This window comes from Megalops cyprinoides, chromosome 7 (genome assembly GCF_013368585.1).
Source record: "Megalops cyprinoides isolate fMegCyp1 chromosome 7, fMegCyp1.pri, whole genome shotgun sequence".
Classification (NCBI taxonomy): domain Eukaryota; kingdom Metazoa; phylum Chordata; class Actinopteri; order Elopiformes; family Megalopidae; genus Megalops; species Megalops cyprinoides.
The window spans coordinates 12,964,378-12,988,942 of record NC_050589.1 but is presented as its reverse complement, the minus strand read 5'-3'; the positions used below and the strand labels follow the sequence as shown (position 1 = coordinate 12,988,942).

The 24,565-nt window shown below is 44.0% G+C and overlaps 2 protein-coding genes across 2 annotated transcripts; one reads left to right on the top strand and one right to left on the bottom strand.

Moving 5' to 3' along the window:
- The first annotated feature begins 40 nt into the window (after positions 1 to 40).
- Positions 41 to 2,723, top strand: LOC118781238 (protein BTG2-like). Its single transcript, XM_036534185.1, has 2 exons — positions 41 to 560; positions 1,092 to 2,723. Exons 1-2 carry the CDS (start codon positions 413 to 415, stop codon positions 1,445 to 1,447), a joined length of 504 nt encoding a protein of 167 aa, XP_036390078.1. The 5' UTR covers positions 41 to 412; the 3' UTR covers positions 1,448 to 2,723.
- An 11,601-nt stretch (positions 2,724 to 14,324) lies between these two features.
- Positions 14,325 to 22,490, bottom strand: LOC118781268 (peptidase inhibitor 16-like). The gene is made up of 5 exons (XM_036534224.1): positions 22,201 to 22,490; positions 16,979 to 17,197; positions 16,676 to 16,785; positions 15,661 to 15,752; positions 14,325 to 14,995 (listed from the first exon to the last, which is right to left on the bottom strand). Exons 1-5 carry the CDS (start codon positions 22,351 to 22,353, stop codon positions 14,706 to 14,708), a joined length of 864 nt encoding a protein of 287 aa, XP_036390117.1. The 5' UTR covers positions 22,354 to 22,490; the 3' UTR covers positions 14,325 to 14,705.
- Between the last annotated feature and the right edge of the window lie 2,075 nt (positions 22,491 to 24,565).

The window sequence follows — 24,565 nt, the reverse complement described above, 5'->3', positions numbered from 1 at the left end:
CTGTGTTCCTTCTACATAAAAAGGGTCTGGATGGAAAAGTGGTGAAAAGCTCTCACGGGGAGGAAACGAACAATCAGGCTTGCTAGCAAGCGACTAAGCCTTCTAACAAAGGTTTTCGATAGTGTGCAGTTTTGGGGATATCTCTCTTCACCTTCTTCATTTGGACGAAGGATAGAACAAAACGACCCTGAAACAGAATCATCGTCTTATCGTTAGTAAACTAACGACGTTAACTAGTTTGCTAACTAACTCTTCCAACAAGTGATTCACATAAAGTTGGAGTGTATCAACTTCGAAGGATTCGCCAGCAAGCAGTCAGTTTTTGATCGAGCTGCCAAGCAAACCCTGAATAACTCATTTGCACATCAGTTAGCTAATCGACAGCTAGCTCTCTGATAAATTTACGGGGAAAATGAACCACGGCTACAACACCAAAACTGAGATGGTCCCGGAGGTAGCAGCGGCAGCAGGCTTTGTGTCCAGTCTGTTGAGAACAAGAGGTTTCCTCAGTGAACAGCAACTGCAGATATTCAGCGACTGCCTACAACAAGCACTTTCAGGTAGATTTAATTTTATTTTTGAAGGTCTTATAAATACTGTTGTGCTTACTAGCCTTGCAGTTAACTAACTGGGCTATGTTTTCGATAATGTTTAACACTAGATAGCTAAATTAGCTGCATAATGTAAACGTACTAAAGGGTTACCTTGTGGTAGAGTTGATGAGTGAATCGTTTAGCTAGGTGTGCAATTATTTATGTGTTTAACTAGCAAGGTAACGTTAGAATTGCTAGAATGAGTTAACCCCCCCTGACTCTATAGTTAGCTATCTAACATAGCTTCCAAGGGCAAGTGTAGTCTAAGGCTGGCTCTGATAGGGTTTTCCCCCAAGGTAGTGTCGTGGATCTAAGTAACTAACTGCTTTTCCTTTAAAAATTAGCTGTTTTACATAATTGGTTTATCTATTCTATTACTTTATCTATGAATTCAAAAATTATTACGAGCGAGAAATGTGTGTAGTCACCTGGCTACTTTGTGTACACCCGTCCCTTTAAAATGGGTAATTTTAATGTTGTTTCAATCTTGCCTTTCAGAACACTACAAACACCACTGGTTCCCAGACAGGCCACAGAAAGGCTCCGGCTACCGTTGTATCCGCATAAACCACGAAATGGACCCAATCATCAGCAAGGTCGCCAGGCGCATCGGCCTTAACGGCCAGCAGCTATATCAGCTCTTGCCAAGGGAGCTGACCCTCTGGGTTGACCCTTACGAGGTGTCCTATCGCATCGGCGAGGATGGCTCCATATGCGTGCTGTACGAGGCCGAGGTCCCCAAGGCAAACACCGTCCCCGGCAGCAGCAGCCACTCCTCTCTGCACTGCAAGAATCACTTTCTGATGGGCCGCACAAGCCCACCCAAGAACTACCTTATGACCGTCTCAAGTTAAACGTGCCACACGTTCATCGTGGGTCCCATAGCTTGGGATCACACACAGGCAATGGGTGCGTCAGCGAAAGGGGAAACTTTGGCCACTGATCATCTCCGTTTAGTTTTTGTTTTTAACTTGGTAGCTATATCTTTGTTTTCTCTTCAATATCTATTTATTAATTTTGCAGCTTTTGCTGATTGTCTACCTTTGAATATGTGGGGAAAATGACAAAAGCACTATCGGTTCCACAAGTTCTTTTCAGTTCTTTTAGTGCCTTTGAATTTGACCTGGTGAAAGTAATGTTGGATAGCTAGCCCTTGCTGTCTTTGCACTGTCTGAGCATTCACGATGTGAGTCTGTCCTTTAAGACTGGCTCACAGAATGAAACTCGGACCGTTTTTATCTTTTCTAACCTGACACTGCATATTTTTCTTAAGGGTTACTCTGTTCGGATGGATTTGCATTTGATATAAAGGTGCAATGGTGGTGCTTCAGATGTAGAGCATTATAGCTTTCTTACTGTTAGATACTTTGGCAGTGTCTGCCAATTACCTAGACTTAATGTGGCCTTGTTAAACTCTGACAATTGAATGGGTTATTAAAAAAAGGATAGATGCACTACTTGTTTAATAATTGGGCCCATTCTTTCCCCCTGGAATGAAACCAAAAATGTTTCACTGCACATGTTTTGTGGAAATGTTCTGCCTCTTGTTCAACTGTTAAGCAGAATACTGCAACAGCAGTGGTGCTTCCGATTGCTGTAATGTTAATCACTGCCAAATTATACCTTAGTATCCGCATTCAGGACAGTAGAACTTGAGCACTGTTTTAGAGGCAGAACAGGATGGGGTTTGTTTCAAACTGGGTGTTTGTGCCTCAGTGGGTCTGGTAGTTGTGGGGTTTGTGTGTGTGTGTGTGTGTGGGGGGGGGGGTCAGTAGTATAGCCATAGATCCTGATGCACAGTTTTCTGGATGCTTGGAGTTCCCTTTTCAAAGAGACCATTGCCTGTTGGAACAAACTGTGAGGTCATTGTGAATTAATTGGCCCCAAACTGACATATGTATCCGTATACTGGAGCAGGATGTTCTCAGTATGTAGCATTCATTCTCAGTGAGCTGTTGAGCAGCTGAACTTGTTTACTGTTTTTGCCATGTAGAATTTGTAAGCTATGAGAAGCACAATTTGCATTCAGTGTAAATTTTTTATGGATTTTATGTACATATAGATTCATGTACTGTTTTGTACTCGACAAAGGAGTTTTTAAGAAAAATAAACCTTTTAATGACTTTAAAACAGTGGGCGTTGTGTTTTACTATGGTAGTCATTCATGAAGAAAATGTGTTTTGAAGGAACATTAGAGAGTATTCCTGGATGTACCCATATCAAGCACTTGTGGATAGTTGATCTGGATTAAGGAGTTCTGTGAAGTGAGATTTCTAGACTGATGAGCCTACATCTAAAATGGATACATTCAACTTCTACCATCATCTGCCACCATGGTGTGTCCTAAGACTCTATTTTTTTTTTTTTGAAATATGGATCAAAAGGCTTTTGGCATATCACTGAATGGTGGTGTATCTATAAAGGATGCAAGTCTTCACAAGATACAGACATGTTAATACAGCAGTATATTCACCCATTGACATCTGAGGAGTTTCTTTGACTTAAAAATGCAATTTTGATAAGGCTTACTGTAAATCACAGTACCTTATCTGTGATTTTTTTTCTCTAAGGTGCTTAATTTTAACTGGCCAATTTCGAATGTCACAATTTCGAAGTTTCACTTCATTTGAATCAGTATCTGTGCATCCTTAACATCTGCAGCTGTCTCAGGAGGTTGTAAAATGAGGGAGAGGAAGCTAATGATTTCACAGGTGCACAGTGAGCAATAAATGACGTACCTCAGTACAATGTCTGCCTCAGACATTCTTTATGTTATATAAGTGATTATGATGTTATATTCTTACCCTATAGAAAATGCCCTCCCTAATGGAGAAAAAAATAGATTAAAGATTAAATTGTGGTGTGTGTGCATGTTTGCCATTCGAACAGACACACAAAGGGTGACTTGGACATATTGCATCCTTTTTCAGTAATACACCAAAGCTGATCAAAGAACACACAGCCCGCATACTTGCATGAGGAGGCTGCTTTTATTGCAAGTTCTCTTGATAAAACTTAACATTCTAAATAAAGAGATGTACTGTTTATATCTGATTGTATATTTTCAACACTTCCAAAATGATCATTTATGTATACTTTTCCTTTCATTTTTCTTTAGTCTTGAAAATAGGTACCACCACATTTGCTCAAAGTTGCAGTGTATGCATTTGTCAGACCTTAACAGCTCAAGGTTGAAACTTGCATGACTAATATTCCCTGTGTGAGTGACTAAGCTCACTGATACACTCATGTTTGTTTGATCTCAGAGGTGCAGGCACAGCAGAGGAAACTTTGCCGTTATTGTGTCTGTCATGCACTCCGCCCTCTCTTCGATCTCAGCTGTTGTGTTCTCAGAAAGCCTCCTGCACTCTCTGGCTCTGAGTCAGGTTGTGTCTTTGACATTTCTGTCCCCTCCTTCCGGTCTTGCAGTGAGTGAGAATGGATTGCCTGTCCCGGCTCCTCGGATTGAGACCTGAGGAGTGAGATATGCTGAGCCAGGCTTGCTTTCCCCTGCCATGCCTTGTTGCACAGTCCCCTGCTTTGGTTGGGAAGCTCGTGTGTAACTGTGGAGGGCACGTCTGCTCTCTCATTTGTGCTGGCGTCAGCAGCTTGGCTCGGTGGCTTGTGTACAGTGCAGACGTGCCTGTTGTCACTCGTGTGAGTGCTTATCAGGGCCGCTAGTGTCAGGTCGCGTCTTAAGGCAGGCCCATGTGTTATGACGCAAACACAGCAGTTAATTATTGGCAGTGCCTTTTTGGGAGAAGACACACTCCCCCAGAATGTTGTGTTACAAAACAAACGTTTCTGTAACATGTCTTTGCTCTCTTATCAAATTTTAAGGTCTGAAAAAATCTAGACATGAAGATGAGTGGAGAAGGTAATCTGGAAGTTGTCACCCCTGCATATTTTCCATTACAGGTGTCGAAGGATAATAGGTCACCTGTTTATAGGACTGTGCAGGTGGGGCATTGCAAACCACAGGAACATCAGTGTCACGTACATTGGCTGGCGGGTAGTCTCACGCCTGCACAGACTGGAGAAGTGGGGTGATTCTGAGTCAGCAGGAATCAGAGCCAAGGTGAGCAATGGAGGTTGTACAGTTGGCACAGAAGCCTTTGTGGAGAAAAGTAAAAGCGTTCTCTGAGGAGAAATAACTCAGCATAGAGTACCAGAGCAGTTGTTACCATGCTGGTTTTAGTACACTATTTTTCTTCTTGTTTGAAAGTCTATTAATTCACAGTGTTTGATAGAAATCCATCCTGCCATCGTCATCACAGATAGGCAGACAATTGAACACACACACACACATACACAAAATCACAAGGGTGATTATATGTGACGAAAAACCTGGGCTGCGCTGGATAGACTGGATATTCTGTGAATGAAAGTCATTCGTAGAGCAACATTCTCACAGACACTGCACGACTCCATCTTTTGGCTGGCAGATGGAGGCCCTGTTCTGGCCCTCTGGTTCGTGGAACCTGCACAGCTGGCTGCTGGCCGCTGACTGCAGGGAGGACATCTGTATTGGCAGTGGAGATAGCGTATGAGAGGTGAGGGGGCTTTGCTTATCTGTCTGTCTTAGTTATCAGGACAGAACACGTGTGCACAGGAGGGCCACCTCGTAATGGGCTGCTTTGACATGGACACTTTCTGCCCCCAGCAGCGGATGCTGGGTCACATTCAAAATTCTCCTCTAAATGGTTTGGGTCATGATTGTGGCTGGGCACTGTGATCTTAGATCTGTTGTCAAGGGCATAATGAAAACACAAACAGTGACTGTCTCCAAGTGGGTTGTGAGTTGTCAGGAATGAGTACTACATGGCGTTAGAAATATTAGCACAGGCTCAGGCCCAAGACCTCCATTTTCCAATTAGACCTCCAAAGTTTGACAGTTAAAATGCCAGGAAAAGAACAGAGAGGAACCTGCACCTGCTCTTTATTTTGGATATGGTATCTGGAGAGAACTTGTGTCCCACGAAGGAAAAGGCTTATTTACCCTTGCAAGGACTGTATATTTGCTTTCACATTTTAACAATGTGTGGTATTGCATTGTGGGTAAGGGAAGTGTAAGGCTCCAGTTCTCAAATGTGCGTTCCTGTCCTAACCTTCAGCGACATACGCAACCCGGCTTCTGTATGCATCTGCCTGTGAAAAGTGAAAATCTATTAAGCAGGTGAATAATAGCAAATGTATAAACATATGGGTCACACCTATCAGATAACAGTGGTCCTTTCTCTTGAGAAATACAATGATCTGCCAATGCCATCCCTGCGGACAGTATATGGTTCATTTTGCTGGGGTCTTGGGTGGTGCATTTCAGCATTGTGGAAGAAGTGCATGGTATTCGCCCCTTATCTTGTGTTTGGGAGAGTGGCACACCTTTAACCGTCCCCACAGTTTCCCTGCACAGATATACATATCAGATCGAGGAACAGACAGGGCTAGTCAACACGTTGGTTGACATATATATATATGACAAAAAGCTGCAATCCTATATGGAGTGGATTTGTGTGGTATAAATGTACCCATGGAAGCTATTGCAGTGTTTATCAGGACCCAGTCCCACTCGGCAGGGGAGGGAGGGGAGAGGCAGGCGATGGAGCCATTTCCATAAGAAAGGAAGAAGAACCCTCAGAGGCCCCAGTTTGCTATGCACCCCCCCCCCCCCCCCCCCAGACCAGTGGAGGGCGAGGCACGAGAATGGCGGGGCCCCTAGCACACCGGCCGGGACAGCCTCGTCTGGCTCCGCCCCCATGAAGTGGCATCTGGTGCTCTGGTGGAAGGAGACAATGAAGCAGCAAGCCAGCTCCTCCTCCTTCTCTTCGCTTCTCTCTCTTTTACTCCACCTCCCTCCATAGCCCTCCACACCCTGTGCTACACCACCAGCAAAAAGCATCTTTCAGCTGAGCAACAGACCCCCCCCCCATAACCACTCCACTCCCCTCCCTGGATCCCTGATTACACTTTTCAGGCCTTTAAAGAGAAGTGCTTTACCCTGTCCCACTGCCCGAGACACCACTCACTGGCCCAGTGTAGTGGTGGGTGGGGTTTAGGGATACACTGAGGGAGCATGGGAAGGCAGGGCTGTGGCTCTATCTGCTATGGTGATGATATGATTTATCTTGTGATTGCACAACTGCACAGTTGTGTTTGAATAGTTCACTGATATTTTGCTATTACAGTATAGGTATATGTGCCGCTTGCTATATCAATGCTGTGTTTCCATGATAAAAAGAAGAAGAATCTCACAAGAGATGGATGAACCATGCTATTGCAGGGACTAGACCACTGTGGGGCCAGTTCCTGTGTGGAACATGACTGTGAAACCGACCCATTTGAATGCATTCATCTGCATGTACTGTATGTGCGGGAGGGGGAGTCCATACATCACTACACTGGTCAGCCATGGGAAAGGCACCTGTTGTGATGACACAGGGGAAGCTCTCTCCCTGTTACCTGAGAGTGATGTGCTCATGGATACATCACACACTCATACATACATTGATCCCGGTGGCTGCTTTCCACAAGATAGGCTTGCGCTGAACTATTAAAGCTCCCTCTCTGTTACTTCCGCAATCCCACAATCCCAGGCTCTTTCACTGGCCAATTGTCACATGTCATATTTACAGTTCGAAGTGGTGTTTGCTCTTTGCCACAACAAGCTGTTGATAGCTGGAGGCTGGTAGCCATTGGGGATCTGTCAGGGGGGTGATGGGATAGAAACGGACCATGTTAGGATGCCCGGAGCAGACAAAGAAACGGCTTCTCTGTTGTTTTTACTTTTGAACTTTTCTAAGTTTAGTGACACGTTTTTATGAACTGATATGAAAATTAATGTGAATGAGTAAATTAATCGCAAATTAAAATGGGTAGCTGTGCCACAAGTCTGATATTTGAAATCTCTAAACCTCTTGTTTGAAATATCTGTTAAATAGTTCTGTTCTTTTTAACTTGGATACATTGCTCTGGGCTCAAGACTTGTTTTTAAATAATGATTTTTTTAACATGTGTGTCATAATGGGGCTCATAGGCTATAAAAGAAAACATAAATACATATTGTGCATAAAGTGTTTCTGAGAACTATTTTGTTTTGAGGGAACAGCCTGTCAGCAAAGATATTAGCCTTGAGTGAATTTTCAGGCAGCATAATGATAGCATTGTTTCTCTCTTAAGGCATGTAATGACATACCCTCAGCCACAAATCTTCTGATTAAAGGGTCTGAAGAAATTTGGAAGGGTCTGGGTGACCCTTACTCTGTGCAGCTGCTGCACTGAACCCCACTTTGTTTATACACTAAACTGGCTCCTGATTGGCTGATGCCTGTATCTAGGCAGGCCTTCTTTTTGGGCAGAGAACTTTACAAAAAGTGGGACCCCAGCACTGTGTGCGCAGTTACACCATCTGAATCTCATTTAAAAGCCAAATCAAAGAGAAAAAGAGAGATCATTTGCAATTCAGACTTTTTTTCCCTCCTCCATTTGCAAGCATTCACTAACCCTCTGTTTAACTCATGCAATATTTTGTAAATCATCTGGCCACCAGCACTGAGACAACCCAAAGGACAGGCTTTGACTGCTGAAAAGCATATAATTATGTATCTTCACTTGCAAAGTGGCTTGTAAAATCTGATATTTTAATTTCATGTATTGTGAGGTCGAGCATGAGAGTCATACACTGAGAGAGAAACACCACTGCTGTTTGAAAGGAAGTATCTATTCATTCTGTTAATGGGTGGAGTCATTTCAATATGTGATCTAGACATTGAAAGAGGCTGAAAAGGTACGTTTGCTGGTAAAGGGAAATCATTACTGCCAAGGCACTCCTGTGGTGGCAGACAGTTCAGGCTTTTATTGTGTGTACCTTCACCAATGATTGTTATATTTGATAATACTTGTTGAAGAGATCAATTCCAAAAAAAAAAAAAGAATTAACAGCACCTTGTATAAAAGATTTATATTTTTAATGACTGCATACAATATTTAGATCTCAGTCGTCAGTAACATTGAGGTCCTGTAGTGGTAGGGGTGATCTCCCAGGACCTCACAGTGGTTTTGGCATTGGATGCACATTGCAGTGCATTTTGCAGCGTAGACTCTAGATTTGGATGCTGTTGTGGCTGTTTTCTGGACTATAGCAGTCTGGTTATTCTGGTACAATCAATAGCTTGGACTGTATACTGATGTTTCCATCAGGAGAGAGCTCAAATGATGATGTTTTTACACTTATAGAGCACCAGATCAGGTCAGAGCTACCTCCCTGACAATTGTCTGAAAACATTATATAGCTCTTGGAAGGCCCTCCGTCCAATCAGAAACATACGATCCTCGAAGGAGCATTTCTCAGTATCGACTGCAATTGAGGAGGATTTGAGGTTTACACCCATAAGTCCCAGTGAGTCATTCCTTCTACCACTACAAATTATGTATCCTTTCTGTTCATGCATCTTCTTCAAATGCGAGCTGCAACATACCACTGTGGGAAATGGAGTGACAGAAACATTAACAGGCCCAAACAGAGAGCCATGTCTTGGAAACACTTTTTTTCCCCACTTCAGGACTAGCACAACTATGTCCCTCTGTTTTCATGCTGGCTTTTCAGGTGCTAGTCAAACTGCTGGGTGTGAATGCCAGCATCCTCTGCAGTGTGCTGAGTGATTTACACCCAGCATGAATCACAAAAGGAGCTCGTTGCCCATTCCCCCTTTATGGCTCCCTGCCTCCACTGCTGCCAGCCGCAGCCTCTCTCTTTGAAGTTGGAGAGAGCCCTCGAGAGCAAATGAAGGCGAGAGTTTGTGTGGGAGTTGTGCATTTGAGAGGCGAGGAAAGGTGTCCTGCTGGCTCCCCAAGCAGCAAATGGCCCGGTCTCCCTGAGCCAGGCTGTCTCCAGAGTGAGGTTGTCACCAGTGGGGGTATCCCCCCTGGAGAGTGCGGAGAGAGGGAGGGGGGTGCCCTATGACTGGGGAGGCTATCAGAGCCCTGGTACAGTGTCCTGGTGAGTGCACAGCGGACACAGCATGAGCAGTACAGACCTGAGGGCTGGAACATTAGGCTTGTGTTCACATGTACAGTTTCACATTACATTCAATGCTATTTACGCATACATTTGAATGAAGTCATTTAGCAGATGCTCTTATCCAGAGCAACTTACAAAACTTACAAACTCATGGATACAACTGTGGTGTGATTTTGTTTTTTACCTTTCATTGTTTCTCATGTGAAAATTTCAGTAGATGCAGCCAGTACCTATGCCTCATCATCTTTACATCCAGCTTAATTTATGCACAAAACACTGTGAAGTATGACCAAAACCTGTGTGAAAGTGTATTGTGTTCATGTATTAACCATTCCATTTCTCTCAGCTTATTTGTGTAATAATGCCTGCCTGTTTACCATGATACCTTTTAATTTCATGGGAGTGAATGATTGGGTTTTTGAATACCCTAAAGCAACAAGAGCATTTCTTAAAGAAATGTAGTTGGTTTGCACAGATAAAGTTGTAATGGAGAGACCAAAGTCAGGGTGCACCAGAGTGAGGCCTGAATTTTATGATTGGTTCATTGGTTGTTCACCAGTCCTTCCACCCCCTCTCTGTCCCTGTCTCTGCTCTTTGCTTCACAAAGACCATATTGTCCCCGATGAGCCCACATGGCCCCGAATTCTAACCCAAAGCAGCTGCCTGCAATGCTGGCTGGATGGATGCATCCCCCTCTATAAACACTGTGAGTGAGAGAGCATGAGAGAGGGGTGGGGGTGAGGGAGGTGCTGGCCTGAAAGCATGAACTGAACTTTTGAAACCTCCCCTCACCACACACACAGACACAAACACAGTCTCCCATAACAAGCCCTGTGTGGCAGCTGCACTAACCACACACACCCCACAGCTGATCCATGACTACCTGCTTAAGCTTTTTAACCCATTCCTGCCGTGCAACTGGGGGCCTCTGTAGGCATCTCTCCTGTCTGTGTTTTCCTGTGTGTCCCGCCCCTTACAATGGAGAACATGTAAATACAGGGCAGGGGAAAGAAAAACTCTCCAAAAAGGCCAGTGTATGTCAACTGAGTAAGACTGGACAAACTTTAGCCTTTCAGGACCAAGACAGTTTCTTAGCATTATGTTACCGACATAGTTAAACACAAGGCTCATGGATGCCATTACAGAGAGACCAGCCTGCAGCAAATCCGCATGAAAAGAGAAGGAATGCACAGTCCTCAGCTTCACAGTCCCCTACAGCCGCATGGTGTAAGACAGGGGCTCCCAGAAAATCAGAATCAGGGTCCAAAAAAAAAAACACTATTCCAAGGCAATTTAAAACATTCAACAGTCAATCTAGAAAGACTACTGAATTAAAAAGCTAACTGTTGCACAGGTTCTGGACAAAAGGACAGACTTTATTTGACGATCATTGTGATTTGAAAGGGAGCTGTGTGGGGTGGTGTGTGCCACACTGATGCCACTCTCAGCACCTCCTTTACTGTGTACGCAGGCTGACTTCCTCTCTATGGTGAGTTAGGAGATGTTTGAACTGTAGTTCTGGTTCAGGGCTGTCTCTCATGGGTTCGCACAAAAGCTGGAAACGTGATTTTTCTCCAAGTCCCATAATACTGAGTAAACTTACACGAGGGAAATATGTGTGTGTATATATAAAATAAAATATAAAAATATAAATAAAATATAAAAATATAAAATAAATATCACATATTCTATCAAGCCTGAGGAGCAATATGTAGGTCTTGTAATGTGGACGTGCTTGGCTGTGCTTTGTCTGGGTTAATGAGTGAGCAGGCTGGGACTTGTCTGTCCTTGCTGGAGATCATGACTCCTGTGTACGCCTGTGGTGGGGCATTGTGTGTTTCATTCCACATGGCTCTTTATCCTGATCCTTTATCCTGATCCTCTTTATCCATCTTTGCGGGGACAAGAAAATGATTTAATAAACGAGAAAAAAAAAAAAGTTGTCATTAAAGCGGCCCCTCTCCACTGGATCAATTGCAGTTAAAACTGCATTGTTGAATCAGAAGACTTTAGAAAATACATTTCATGAACACAGATGCTTCTAATGGACTGATGTAATTCAGACTTTTTGTGTGATGTGCCGTGTGTTCTGCTGTGTGCATGTTGTCTGTCTGCGTACTGACCCCGTTATACACCAGTTTTATATTGGTGTGAACTTTGTGGAGTCTCTGTTGGGGGGACATCTGGTTTAGGACAGGGTAATGATTATGACTGCAGCCAACTGTCCTGGCAGGCAGACTGCAGATTAGCCAGCCGAATGGCTCAAACAGTAAACACATTTGCCCTCACAGGGTGTGGGGAGCGGGGTTATTTTTCACGGAAAGGCAGGAAACCACTTCAATGGGCCAGAAAGCAGGTTATTATTAAACTGAGGAACAATCGCACAGTGCCCCCCTACGCCCGTCACCACAGTGACCCCCTCGTTTCCAGTACACTGCTGCAAGGCAGGAAGTTCTGGTGGCACTGTGAAACCTCTTCAGTCCTCCCGCCCTGATTGGAGCCCACACAGATGATGTCACGGTAACCTGACCAATCAGGGCTTGTTGCCAGGGTAAAACAAAGTCATGTGACCACAGAAGGGCGTATTTGTGTAGACTTTTGCTGGTGTGTGTGCAAGGGGTGAGCGTGGTATGGGGTAACTGTCTGAAGTTCCTTGGCAGTACTTTGGTTTCCGTATGCACGTAGACAAACATTGGCTACAGAATTGCGAAAGATTTGTAGGAGACGTTCACACACTCCAGCATGCTCTGCACGTAGAACCTGCAGTTTCCCTCACTGCTGCCTTTTGCTTCCAGGTTCTGAGACAAAAAAAAAAATTAAATAGAACTTTCTATTGTGTTGCTTTTAGGACAAATTATGAATGTAAATCACTGATCAGAGTCAGCAAACCCATGAAAAAAAATCCTCATCCTCAATCCTCAATCCTCAACATTTTTCATTTTCTGCTAGAATGACAATGCTGTGAACTAAATTAAGAAAGAAACATCTGCTAAAATGTATTTCAGAACAGGCTATTTCTCTCATTTCAGTGAAGGAAACTTGACTTGACTCATTTTCCTCCTCTTTGTTTAAGAGCACCAACAGCTTATATGGAAAAATAATCCTTTTCAGTGTTATAAAATATAAATCTCACCTGATTTCAAGGCTTGTCCCTATTCTTAGAAGCTCTGGAAAATTTTCTATCATTTTATCTACTTAATTTTCAATAGCTGAGCTCCCTCTGGCGAGGAAGTCATTACCCTAACTGCTGTCAGACTCACCTTTATCCCTTGTAGGGGCATATGTGCTGTTTTACCCTACCCTGTTCTATTGCACTACCCTCTTCTATTAGCCTATCCTCTTCTACTGTTTTGTATTCCTTGAGGATTTGCCCCACTGGTTTGTAAGCTGTGGATTCCTTTTTTTAGTAGCGCCAGTAAAAGTAAACCCAGACACGCTACAATGGCAGCTGTTTGGGGTCACGGCTGAAGCAGTACTCAGAGTGCCTAAACAGCTGAGGCCAAACAGAGGCCACTATAACCCCAGGGGCAGCACCTGACTGCATCAGCATTGCACTAATTCAGAAACGCTAATGGAAGACTGGAATTCGCAGGGCAGGTCCGCAGCAGCAGATTATGTCTTTGTTTGAATCCATTTGACATCGGTGCACTTCTGTACATATGGTGGCAGATACCTGGTTTGTTAGAGGAAGCAGAGTCAGGGAGATTGACCGTATTTTATAAAGTGTGAAATCACCATATACTGTTATATTTCACTTCCTGGATTGTTAAGCTGCAATCACACAATCAAAGGAACTTTGTTTACACTCAGCTCTGCGGGGTAAATTCTTCCATGAGGAAGTCTGCCACCTTGTGGCTGAAATACAATATGCTAAAGAAATGGGTGTGAGTGGTAGAATTCGTTGTTTTTAAGTAGAGCAAAACATAAAAGTAGAGTAAGTTAAGTAGAGTAAACATCAAAAACTCAGCTACCCTCGCTATCACTCACGAGTGGTGGGAGGACATGTCTCGGTCATAGTTTTGGAGATGGTAAGTCTACAAATGCTTTTATGATCCGAGTGCTGCTTATTATTTTTAGTTTATAGCTCCCCATTTCATTCCAGTATTTCATTCTAGATGCAGCTCTACAGCAGATGTGCTGATGATCCATGGGGTTCATTTTCAGCACAGCAGACCTCTTCAAATCCTACCATGCCTTTTGTGGGCCTTCTTACCTCAATAACATAATCCAGTTTTCTAATTACATTAATCTCTGAGACATGACGATTCTAGATTTGCAATGTACTTGTAATATGTTATGATTATTTATTTAATGTGTGTGGATCTGGGGTGTGTAGGGTGGTATATACAGAACTAGATAAGCCGATGAAGAACTGTCAGAGCAGGTAAGGGCTCTGTGGTGTGTACCTGAACACTACACACATATCCCATGACATTTCTGTAAATGTTCTGCATGAAAGACTAAGAATACTAGCCTGCTGGGCTCCTTACCAAACAGACTATAAGATGGCTGGAGCACATCTTCTGTTTGTTGTAGCACCACCTTGTGGTCTAATAAAACACTGACTCATGGACTTGTATCACAACATAATCTTTATTCATACACTATATACAGACATTTACAATACCCTTTTGTATTGATTATGAATGGATATATTCCTAATATGATAGCTTTCAGCTTTTCTTATTTAAATTCAAACATAAAATATTTGTGGCGTCAGAGGGTCATGCTGTGAGAAGTACCAGCCCTGTTAAAACAGCTTCCAGGGAAGAAATGTCATGCTCTACTGCTTTAGCCATGAGTGTGGATTCACTGCTTTCCCAAGCCACAATCAGGTAAAGGTTTTGTGTTTTCATAAAAATCAGCAAATAGACGATCTAGCTTTGCAGATCAGTAACAGTGGCTCCACTGCTCAGACTCAGTCAGAACGGCGAGCCTTAAGATCTGCTGTTTGTGCTGGAAAACAGGTGCCTAGCTGTGGTTTTGAGCAAATGTGCATGTGTGCGCGCCTGTATGTGTGTATGTGCAGTGCATGTGTGTGTATGTGCGTGTGCGCGTATGTGCAGTTGTGTGTATGAAGAGCGGGGAGTGTATTTCTACAGAAAAAGCAACAGAGCAGTAGCTGCCAGCAGTATGGATGAAAAGGTGGCTTTCCCTCCTTCATTCATCTGATCATCCTCCTCTTCCTCACTATCAGGGGGCGGTGATGTGTCGCTCAGCGGCTGCTCCCCCTCTGAGGTGGTAATGGTTTGGTCTGTACCCATGGTTGTGTGTTCTGTGTCAGGACCACTGTAGGAGGGTGTGGGGGTGTCTGGGCCTGGCTGTGGGCTCTTTGTCGTCCCCTCGCTTACATGCGGCGTCTCTGAAGCTTCAGGGGTCTCAGCCACTGAAGGAAAATAAAGGGGTTCAGCAGCATTAACCCAAGTGGCTTTTTGCACACAGACAACTAGCAGGGCTGATATATCCAGTACGTACAATATAGTGGTCTGAATGACCTGCTCAAACATTGTCAATTGCATGTGAAAAAATGCAGAAAAAATAACTTTCAGGACACTGCTGGCCAATAGGGCCAGACAGTGAGGAGAGGCCTATATTGTGCCAATATCTCTGTGTTGCTTGGGCCCTCGCATTCCTGCCCTGACATTATGTGCCTGAGCAACAGCAATTTCTCACTGTAATCTTCAGTAAGCATCCTATTAGTGTGCCAGATTTATTTCCCTTGTCCACAAGAAAGTATCAAAGCTATTTTTATTCATTTGATGTTATTGTTTATTGTTTTGCTTAGATGCCCATTTTGAATACTGCCTATATGTGTTCTGAAATCCATTTCTTACAGATTAATTGCTACTGGTGCAACTAAATTATAACTTTAGTCAGGTGTTACAGTAGCAATGCAAAGCCTGTATGATTGATGATTTCTCATGCCTACAGCCTCCAGAGATAAACCTGAGCCTGACTGCATGGGACGGCCCCTGCTGAGGTCCAATTTAGGGGGTCATGTACGCTGGGCTTCCACACAGGTGGCTGAAATAAGTGATGTTGCTGCCTTACCACAGAGGTGGTTCTCGCACAGTGGCGCCTCCCCTGGACACTTTGAACATGATTCTCCCTCCTCATAAGGCCACTCTCCTTCATAATTGCCCCTGCAAGTGCATCAGAAATCACATTATCACATGGTCATGTGACATAAGAGCTCCCAGCCCCCTGCATGGCTCGTCATCTGTAACTCGAGAGCACTGGCCGTGAGTGTGCAGACCGAGTTCTATTGCACAGGTTCGAAACCAGCCATGTTGGCCACTGTGTCCTCCTTCCACTACTCTCAGGCGCCCTGATATTCATTGGATGTCGGCGAGTTAGTTGACACTTGACATCAGTGGTGCAGCGCCTATCCTCCAATAAGCACTTCTTTTACTGTAAAGTGTTGTGCAACTCATGGGAACAATAACCACTGGCTACACGTGAGTGGATTGTAGAACTCCATCCTGCTTGCTTAAGTGCAGAGGTGGTTACACTGAAACGTTGATGATCATGAAATAGGGACTGCATAGAAGGGAAGAGGCTTGGAATCCTTGCTGGGGCGCTGCTGCTGTACCGTTGGGCAAGGTACATAACCCAGCACTGCCTCAGTGAATATCCAGATGCATGAATGGATAACATGTGAAAATCATAACCTATGTATGTCGTTTTTGATAAAAGTGCCTGCGAAGTAAATAAATGTAAATGCTGTATCATACTCATAGAAGACCTCAAAAGACCTAAGGTGTATCTAAACCCTGGGAAAATAATGACAGATCATAACAATGTGCCAACAGAAAATCAAAAGCTACCACAGAAAGCAGAATATCAACATTTTGGGGTGTAAAAAGTGAAGCTATGTTGAGCACAAGATTCACACTTTGAATTCCGAGTGGGGATCTCAAGGATACAGTGAGGATGGGGCGGGTAAGATCTACCCAGAGTTCCACTGAGCTTCAGATTCAGCCCCATTGCAGCTATTTACAAATGCCCTTAAGACATAACATGTTTCAACACTCATATAATCCATGTACAGACCATTGGTACTCACTGTGGGGAGTAGTTACACACTAGCATGGTGGCCATCGTGAATGGCAGTCCCTCCACTTCCTCACAGAGATGTGATGCACAGCCCACAAAGTAAGTGTCTGCCCACACCACCTGCAGTAGGCATCCATCATCATTATCATCATCATTATTGTCATATCCTTCTTCATTCTTATTGGCATCATCATCTTCATTGTCCTCATAGTGACCTCAGTGTAGTGATCTCAGCCCACCTGAATGCAGAGTGGACTCAGCTCAACTGAATGCAGTGGTCTCAGCTCACCTGAGTGTAGTGATCTTAGCTCACCTGAGTGTAGTGTCCACAGAGGTTGTCTTCCTTGCAGCTGTTATTGTGGTAGGTGTAGTCCTGGTGCTCTAGATACCAGCTAGTCACAGCCTTGGTAAGGTTGAAGGGCCCAGTGCCGACAAACAGGTTCTCACCGATGTCCCCCCTGTTTGGGTTGTGGTCCCACACACACTTAGTGACATATTCTGCTGCTGTGGTCTCGAGTGACTCCATCCAGCTCTGCAGGAGGAGAAATGACACCTTACAGTATGACTGCACAGAGAGTGACTAAACCTTACTGCAAAACTGCATAGAGACTAAACCTTACTCTAAGACTGCAGAGAGAGATTTTTCCTAAATATATGGCCACAGACAGCTACATAGACCACACCTCAATGCAGGACCATTTATTGAAAATGAAAGGCACAAGCGAAATCAAAAACGGGCAGGGTCGATACCAGGAAGGCAGTCTGAGGGCAGACTCAGGGGCAGAGAACAGGAACAGGCAGGGTTAGGAACCAGGTAGGCAGGCGATCAGACAACAGGACAAAGCGGCAGGCAGAAACGAAGTCGAGTTGCAGGCAGGGTTGAATATGGGAACTATCAGTGAAACCGCCGGGGACGAAACAGGCAAAAACACACTGAGACAAACTAGCAAACAAGACAGAAACAAGCAGGGTAGAAATAGGGCTGGGCTGATGAGGGGACTGGAAACAGGTGTGCGGGCAGGCAGGTGGAACTGATCAGGAGGGCAGAGACAGGGCGGAGAGCGGGGCAGGGCTGGAACACAAGGAGAAACAAACAAAAGCACATGGACAGGGGAAAAAAAAACAAAAACACCACAGCTAAGGAGGTGGAGTACTGACATGGTGTGTGGATAGACATGCTCTCTCACGAACAGGAACAGATAGGTCTGCTGAACCATTGTATTTAACTGTGTTAAATAACCCTGTCCTAAACACTTCAATATACTGGTACTTCTATGACAATATGTCAAATATATAGAATACCATACATTTCTGATATGCAATTGTTGGTTCTGAAAGATTTTTGTAGTACCTGTATGTACCGCACTGGACTGGTTGGTCAATTTACTTCGGAAAGGTTTATATTTTTAACTTGTTTTAACTAGTTGATTCATTGGTCAGGTACAGACTAATTCCTATTGAGATGCACTTCCTCAAGGCATTTGCAATTATGAAGACCAACCAGCAGAGGGAGGCATTGGTTGAGTTTCCTGATTGTCTTTTCAGCTCAAGCACCAGAGTTCTGGGTATATTACTCATGAGCATTGAGCATTGTGTGACAAGTGGCACTGCTAGTCACCCCTGTGCAGATCATCTTCATGATTTAACTAATATGAGAAGTACAGGCTCTGTACACAGGCACAGATGGCAGATCACTAACATGAACAGATCTCATCTCCGATCTCTGCTTTCAAACACAATACGGAACCCATTTACCATTTCGCACAGAGATGATGGGAGAGTGTTTAGTCCCAGCTGAAGTTATGCTATTATGAGAACAGATCATTAAATTCTTACAAACATGTCCTGAACAGCATATACCAAGTGAATATTTCTGTCCAGCAAAACACACTGCTTATGTTTCAGAACAGGTTCTACAATAACCTTTATTTTGTTAATTAGGTCAACTTCAACCTCATCATTCAACAGTAATATTAACTGTTTAATGCAGACAACCTGGCAAAGAAATTTCAAATAGCCTTAAACAATGGTAATATAATAGTAACATATTAATTACAGGTACTGGTATGTTAGTAGCCTATACATTTTTATGAGTCCAAGTAATAAGAACTGACAACAGCCAATGAATAATGACCATCCCAACAATATAATATTGCAGCAGTTTCACCTCACACAAGAGAGCCATGGAAGAAGAAAGGCACAGCAGGAAAAAGACATGTGGACTAAGGCAAAAGCACACACAGGACTTAATGGGAAGAGCTGCCAGAGTGCTGGAGAGCCCAGCTAATCCCTCCACAGAGACCTGAATACACCAACAAACAACACAGTCACAACAAGCCTAATGAAATTGGCAGGTTGATGGAAGTAGAACATGCTTGCTTCATATCTTGCATTTATGTTCTGTACTTTAATATCTCTAAGGCAGGCAAGCAGGAACATTAGCAAGCTTGGTGATCTGTATGGTGATAATCAGTGCTGCAGTCTGAAGTGGTGGCATGTCACGGCAACCCTGTGAGCTGTGTCAGCACCGCCTCCAACACTTCCACAGAAACCAAAAGGGGGTGTGCAGGGTATTACCCATAAACCCTGCTGTTGCCTCTGCCAGCAGGAGTGGCTGGATAAAAGTATGGGGTGGAACAGCTGACTACAGTGGCCTGAAACCATGGAATGGAAACTAAGGACTGCAGAAGTCAGTATGCATTCAGTGACCTTTTCTGACCCTTAATGCCAGTCTGAATTAGCATGCTGAGGCCTGGCCTGTGCTGCGTGCTGGGAAAGTACTTTAAATTCTCATGGGTCTCAGGTGTCATCTCTGGCAAAACCTCTAATGCCCTGATGAAGTGAAGCCCTCTCTTGCTTGCACACAGATGTAGAAGAGCCCCCCCACCCCCATTTCACTATGCTGCAAAATCAGGGCAATGAGGAATAGATATGTCAAAATGCAGTGTTTTAGCCTGCTATAATGTAGTATAGTACAGAACTCCAGCACAAGGGGTCACAGATACATGATGGGGACTGCTCACATGGGTGTACTCAGTCTCTAGGGCATGGTCACTGAGTGTGCTCAGTCTCTGTGCTAAATCAGTGTCAGTCTCTAGCCACCGTTACCTTCAACATAACATAGACAATCACTGTAAATGTCAAACACATCATTCTTAATTCACAGTAATTGCTATCACCAGTATTATTAGACATGGTATTATTGGTTACAAATGTGTTATCATTACATGTACCATTCTAATAGCAGTATAGGTGATACACTATTAATTTTACTCTATACATCTAATACTAGTCTATACATCTGTGTGTGGCTTGTTTGTGAAATGCTTGAACTACACATCGAAAAAGTATCTCCAGTGTTCAGTCCTGAATTATAAAAATCACTTCGTACTGCAGGACCATATTGAAGTGGGGATTGGACTGAAGCCCTTGATGCTTGTTGGCCATCATTGAAACAGGAGTACTTTCTAATTCCCTAATACCTTAGCATGTGATCAAATACTTAAATCCAGATGTCCCTGGACAGTGAAATCTTTCCAATGTGCACGTGGGATAGTCCAGGTACATAACAATAATAAAAAAAAAAATAATAACAACAACACTACCAGTAATGGGTTACAGACCCGGCTTGATCGTTGTGCAACTTAGTGTTTTTGTAGTGCGGATAGTTCGTTCACTCCCTGTCTTTCTAAACAAATCGTACAGTGCCGGTGGACAGGCTAGTAAAAATTCCCCGCTCTGACCCAGGACAACCCAGATGTGGTGATCTTCGGGGAAATACGATACCCTCACAGCGCCGCTAGACACACAACTGCGCTGTTTGGTGTGTGCACGCTTTCAATTTCCTGTTGCAAAGACATTCTTTAAATCCTTAATAAAACAAATACAGCAGAATGGACCAGACGATCCGGTAAAATTTCTACATAATAAATTTGAGAACTAAGCAAACAACAACAAAATGAAGTAGGCAGACAACGACAACTACAACAACAAAAACGTTGAATAAACTACATCACATCATCTCGAACAAGCCACACACTGAGCGCACTCAAATCCATCACATTGCGCAATTGCGCATTCCGAAGGACTCCCAGATCCCACACAGTGTACAGGTCGCGGAGGAGGGAACGGAGCTACGCAGTGAAAGTTGCTGACAGGATTGCCCCAGTTCATGGCATATTTTCACTCTGAAACGAATCTTGGGAATAATATCACGGGACGTGAATCTCTTAAATCGCAGTAATTCTGGTCTGTCTTGGTCTGGTCGTGGCAGCTTAGTGTAACGCGCTTATGAAACCATAGTCGTCACAGGTGTTGAGAAACGTCCAAATGCTCCAAAGCACAGTTTTTTTTAATCATCCTTAAGGCGTTAAGGCTGTACATGTTTGCAATCTGGGTAAAGGCACTGCCAATTTGCTGACTTGATATTATTTCATAGTTTGACAGTTTTGCGTCTTTTTATCAGCGTAAAACAGCGAGAGAGCAGCGAGAGAGCAGACATTGCGATTCTTTAGATACCCGCGATAGGGACATTTCGTTGCCAGAGACGAGGAAATGCCTAGATAACACGACCTGAAGAAATAAGGGAAGCATCGATTTGCAGTGACAGACAGGAACCAAGATCCAATCCATAGGCTGAGAATGACTGTATTCTCAATAGCCGTGATCCCTGACGTCAAGACCTCACCGCAAGTCTGCTGACTGAACAGAACTCTAAACCGACGGGACAGGTGTTAGAGCTACCAACTGGCTATAGCAAACTGCGTGAGAAACACAGTTGCTGTCCTATTAAAAAGAGTGATTTCGGAGACATTGATGTGGACTATACTCTGTTATGGCATAGTTCCTGATCGTGTCATAGCAGTTCTCAAATATGCAACCCATACGGATAAATTAATTAGACGTCGTTAGATCTCTGCTCATTTTGAAAAGAAGAACGTTTTGACTTGATGCCTTCAAGAGCATAAGCATCCATCCATGGCAAAGAACCTGAGATTACAATCCAATACAGACGAGAGCACGAGCAGATCATGTGACCAGAAAGGGAGGTCACCTGTAGGTAGCTGTCAGAGTCCCAGATGTGGGAATAAAAAAAAACTGCTTTAAGCAGAAACAATTATTAGGCTCAGCGTAAGTTAATGGGTATTGAAAACACAGAGGAACGCTGATGTGGGCATACTACATCAATAAAATTAATGACTTACAAAGGCTTTGTACTTGAGATCAAAAGCTTTTCCAGAATCCCCCATACCCACCCCCAGGTACCTCTGAGCATATTTATTCACTAAAGTCTGTGTCCCGAAGGCAAGAGTCTCATGTCACAGCATTACCTGCTCCTTCAGAAACACAAACCTCTATTACCCATCTTTGAATGAAAGGAACCACACCATGGAGAAATTCAGCCACACAAACTAGAAGCCAAAAGCCAAAGATGGCCTGACCAGAAAGGGTTAAATAAGGAAACAAAATAAACAAACTAAATGCAAGCAGACCGATGGGAAAATTGGGACCTGCCTCGGACACACCAGCTCTTACCATCTTCCTCATGTTGGTGGCGGTGGGCAGCACGTGGGAGCGGAAGTGGTTGTGCAGCTCCACAATGGTGGCTTTGTCCTCGGAGTCCAGCTGGTAGCAGTGGCTGACCCAGTGGCCCAGCAGGGCAGCCCACAGCGTGGGCCACCACAGCATGCCTGCGATGTCCGTGTGTCCCTCGTGCTGCGGTGTGCGCGTGCGTGTGAGTATGAGTGTATCTCTCCTCTCCAGGCTGCTGCTCTGAGCTGCAGTCCTTTATAAAGGGGGACGGAGATGAGGATACACCCAGCCTTCAGAGGGGGAACCAGTGCACTGAATCACTGGCTGCCTGCAGGTCTTACACATTCCAGACACGGTGTGGAGCACCCACACACACACACACACACACACACCAGACCTTCTCCCTCACACACATATACACACAAACACACACATACACACCCACACAGACTCTCCCTCTCTCTCTCTCTCTCTCTCTCTCTCTCTCTCTCACATACACGCAAACACACACACACCTGCACACACACACACACACACATGTACACACCCACACATTTGCACACACAGGCCAGCATACCCAGTTAAAACTTCTCTCCAACTGGCTCACCCTTTATACAATCATGTTTCCAGCTTTGCTCAACATGCACTGTGCGCTTCACACATTTCTACATGTGTGTGAGGAATGTATGCGTCCTTATCTCACACACACTGAAAGCAGTGATTACCCCAACGGTACCAGCCAAGAGCTCTCAGGTTACCAGCTGGACAGAATCTTTCTGGCTTCTCATTTTATCTGTCCTGCTCTAGGTTGTTTCAAGGCAACAATCAAACTGGAATTCTCCGTGATAATGGCAGCTGACCCGAACCAAAAAGCTTAAATCTGACTGGCATCTACAACATGCTGCTACATGTTATTCCCTCAGAATTCCATTCTTGAACAGGGTATGCAGGAGCCACGTGTTCCTGTGGGACACCAGCGCTTCCTCCGCTAGGAAGATGAGTAGTTTTTCTGTGTCAGGCAGGACAAGATACACCAATTTATTTCTGGGGCAATATGGGTCTCTTCTTTCCCTGTTTGCTCAGTGTTTTAAGGATTATATGCATGCCAGTCTTGACCTTTGGTGATGGAGAATATCTTATCATCACTGGACAGTCATGTCTCCTTGATGAGTAATATCCACTCCCTGAGTGAAAAAATATGATCATGTTGTTGCTATCAGTGTGGTCAGATTGTTTGCCACACTGTGGAGTCTTTCTAGTTCCCAGAAACTCTTGTGTTTTTGCTGACTAATCTGTATGTCCTCACATCTTTGATTTGTGTATAGTTACACAGTATGATGCATTTTCATTTCCTGTGATTATCTGTCCTGTGGTAGTCTGGCTTTCGAAGGGTTACTGCAGTGAGCTTAAGGATCAGTTGAATGAAGAGCCTTTTTCCTGACTGTAATATTGCAAGTGGTGTTTGTCCCATTTTGCAGTCTGCTTTCTCTTTAACAGTTTTTCTCCCTCTGTCTCTTAGGGAAGATGAAGTCCTTTCTTTGGCATGACAGAAATATATGCTACTGTTAAAAAAGAACAGAAATAGAAATGAAATATTTCTCAAGCCAAAAATGTTTTCATTGAAGAAATATCGCAGTGTGTGATCCATTAAACAAAACACCCTCTTTCTCTCTCTCTCTCTCTCTCTCTCTCTCACACACACACACACACACACACACACACACAGACACACACATACACACACACACACACACACACAAACATGCATGTACAAATGCAGGCATATGATCTTTGCCAGATGGGGTATCACCAAGAGGAAACCTGAGCTGAAAGCAGAGAAGCCACATGCAATATCAGAGGCCTCTATATCAGGTCTGCATCAGAGAGGTCTATAGCATGTCTATATCAGGGAGCTCTATATCAGGTCTATATCAGAGAGGTCTACATCATGTCTATATCAGGGACCTCTATATCAGGTCTATATCAGAGAGGTCTATATCAGGTCTGTGTCAGAGAGGTCTTTGTCAGAGAGGTCTATATCAGGTGTATATCTGAGAGGTATATATCAGGACTATATCAGAGAGCTCTTTATCAGCTCTATATCAGAGCAGTTACAAATTATTCCATGTTGATAACATCTTATCACAGACTAATAAAATTCATCAAAGAAACAAACATCACCCTCTGGTGGCAGGTACTGAGACAGCTCACCAGAGACACAGAGGGTGTCCCCGCTCCTCTGACAGTTTGAGAGGAGACCTTTTTCACTATTTGTCTCACATCACACCAAGTACAGAGTCCACCCATATTTTGACAGGATGGACAGAATTGGCCTGCATTTTGACAGGAAGTACAGAGTCAGGCCAGA

Bases quoted from the DNA above. Each gene is read 5' to 3' on its own strand.
- LOC118781238 (XM_036534185.1), top strand. From the start codon at position 413: ATGAACCACGGCTACAACACCAAAACTGAGATGGTCCCGGAGGTAGCA. The intron at 561-1,091 runs GTAGATTTAATT...CTTGCCTTTCAG, and splicing joins CCTACAACAAGCACTTTCAG to AACACTACAAACACCACTGG.
- LOC118781268 (XM_036534224.1), bottom strand. From the start codon at position 22,353: ATGCTGTGGTGGCCCACGCTGTGGGCTGCCCTGCTGGGCCACTGGGTC. The intron at 17,198-22,200 runs GTAAGAGCTGGT...CTCCTCCTGCAG, and splicing joins CCACCAACATGAGGAAGATG to AGCTGGATGGAGTCACTCGA. The intron at 14,996-15,660 runs GTAAGGCAGCAA...ATTTTCCTTCAG, and splicing joins GTGCGAGAACCACCTCTGTG to TGGCTGAGACCCCTGAAGCT.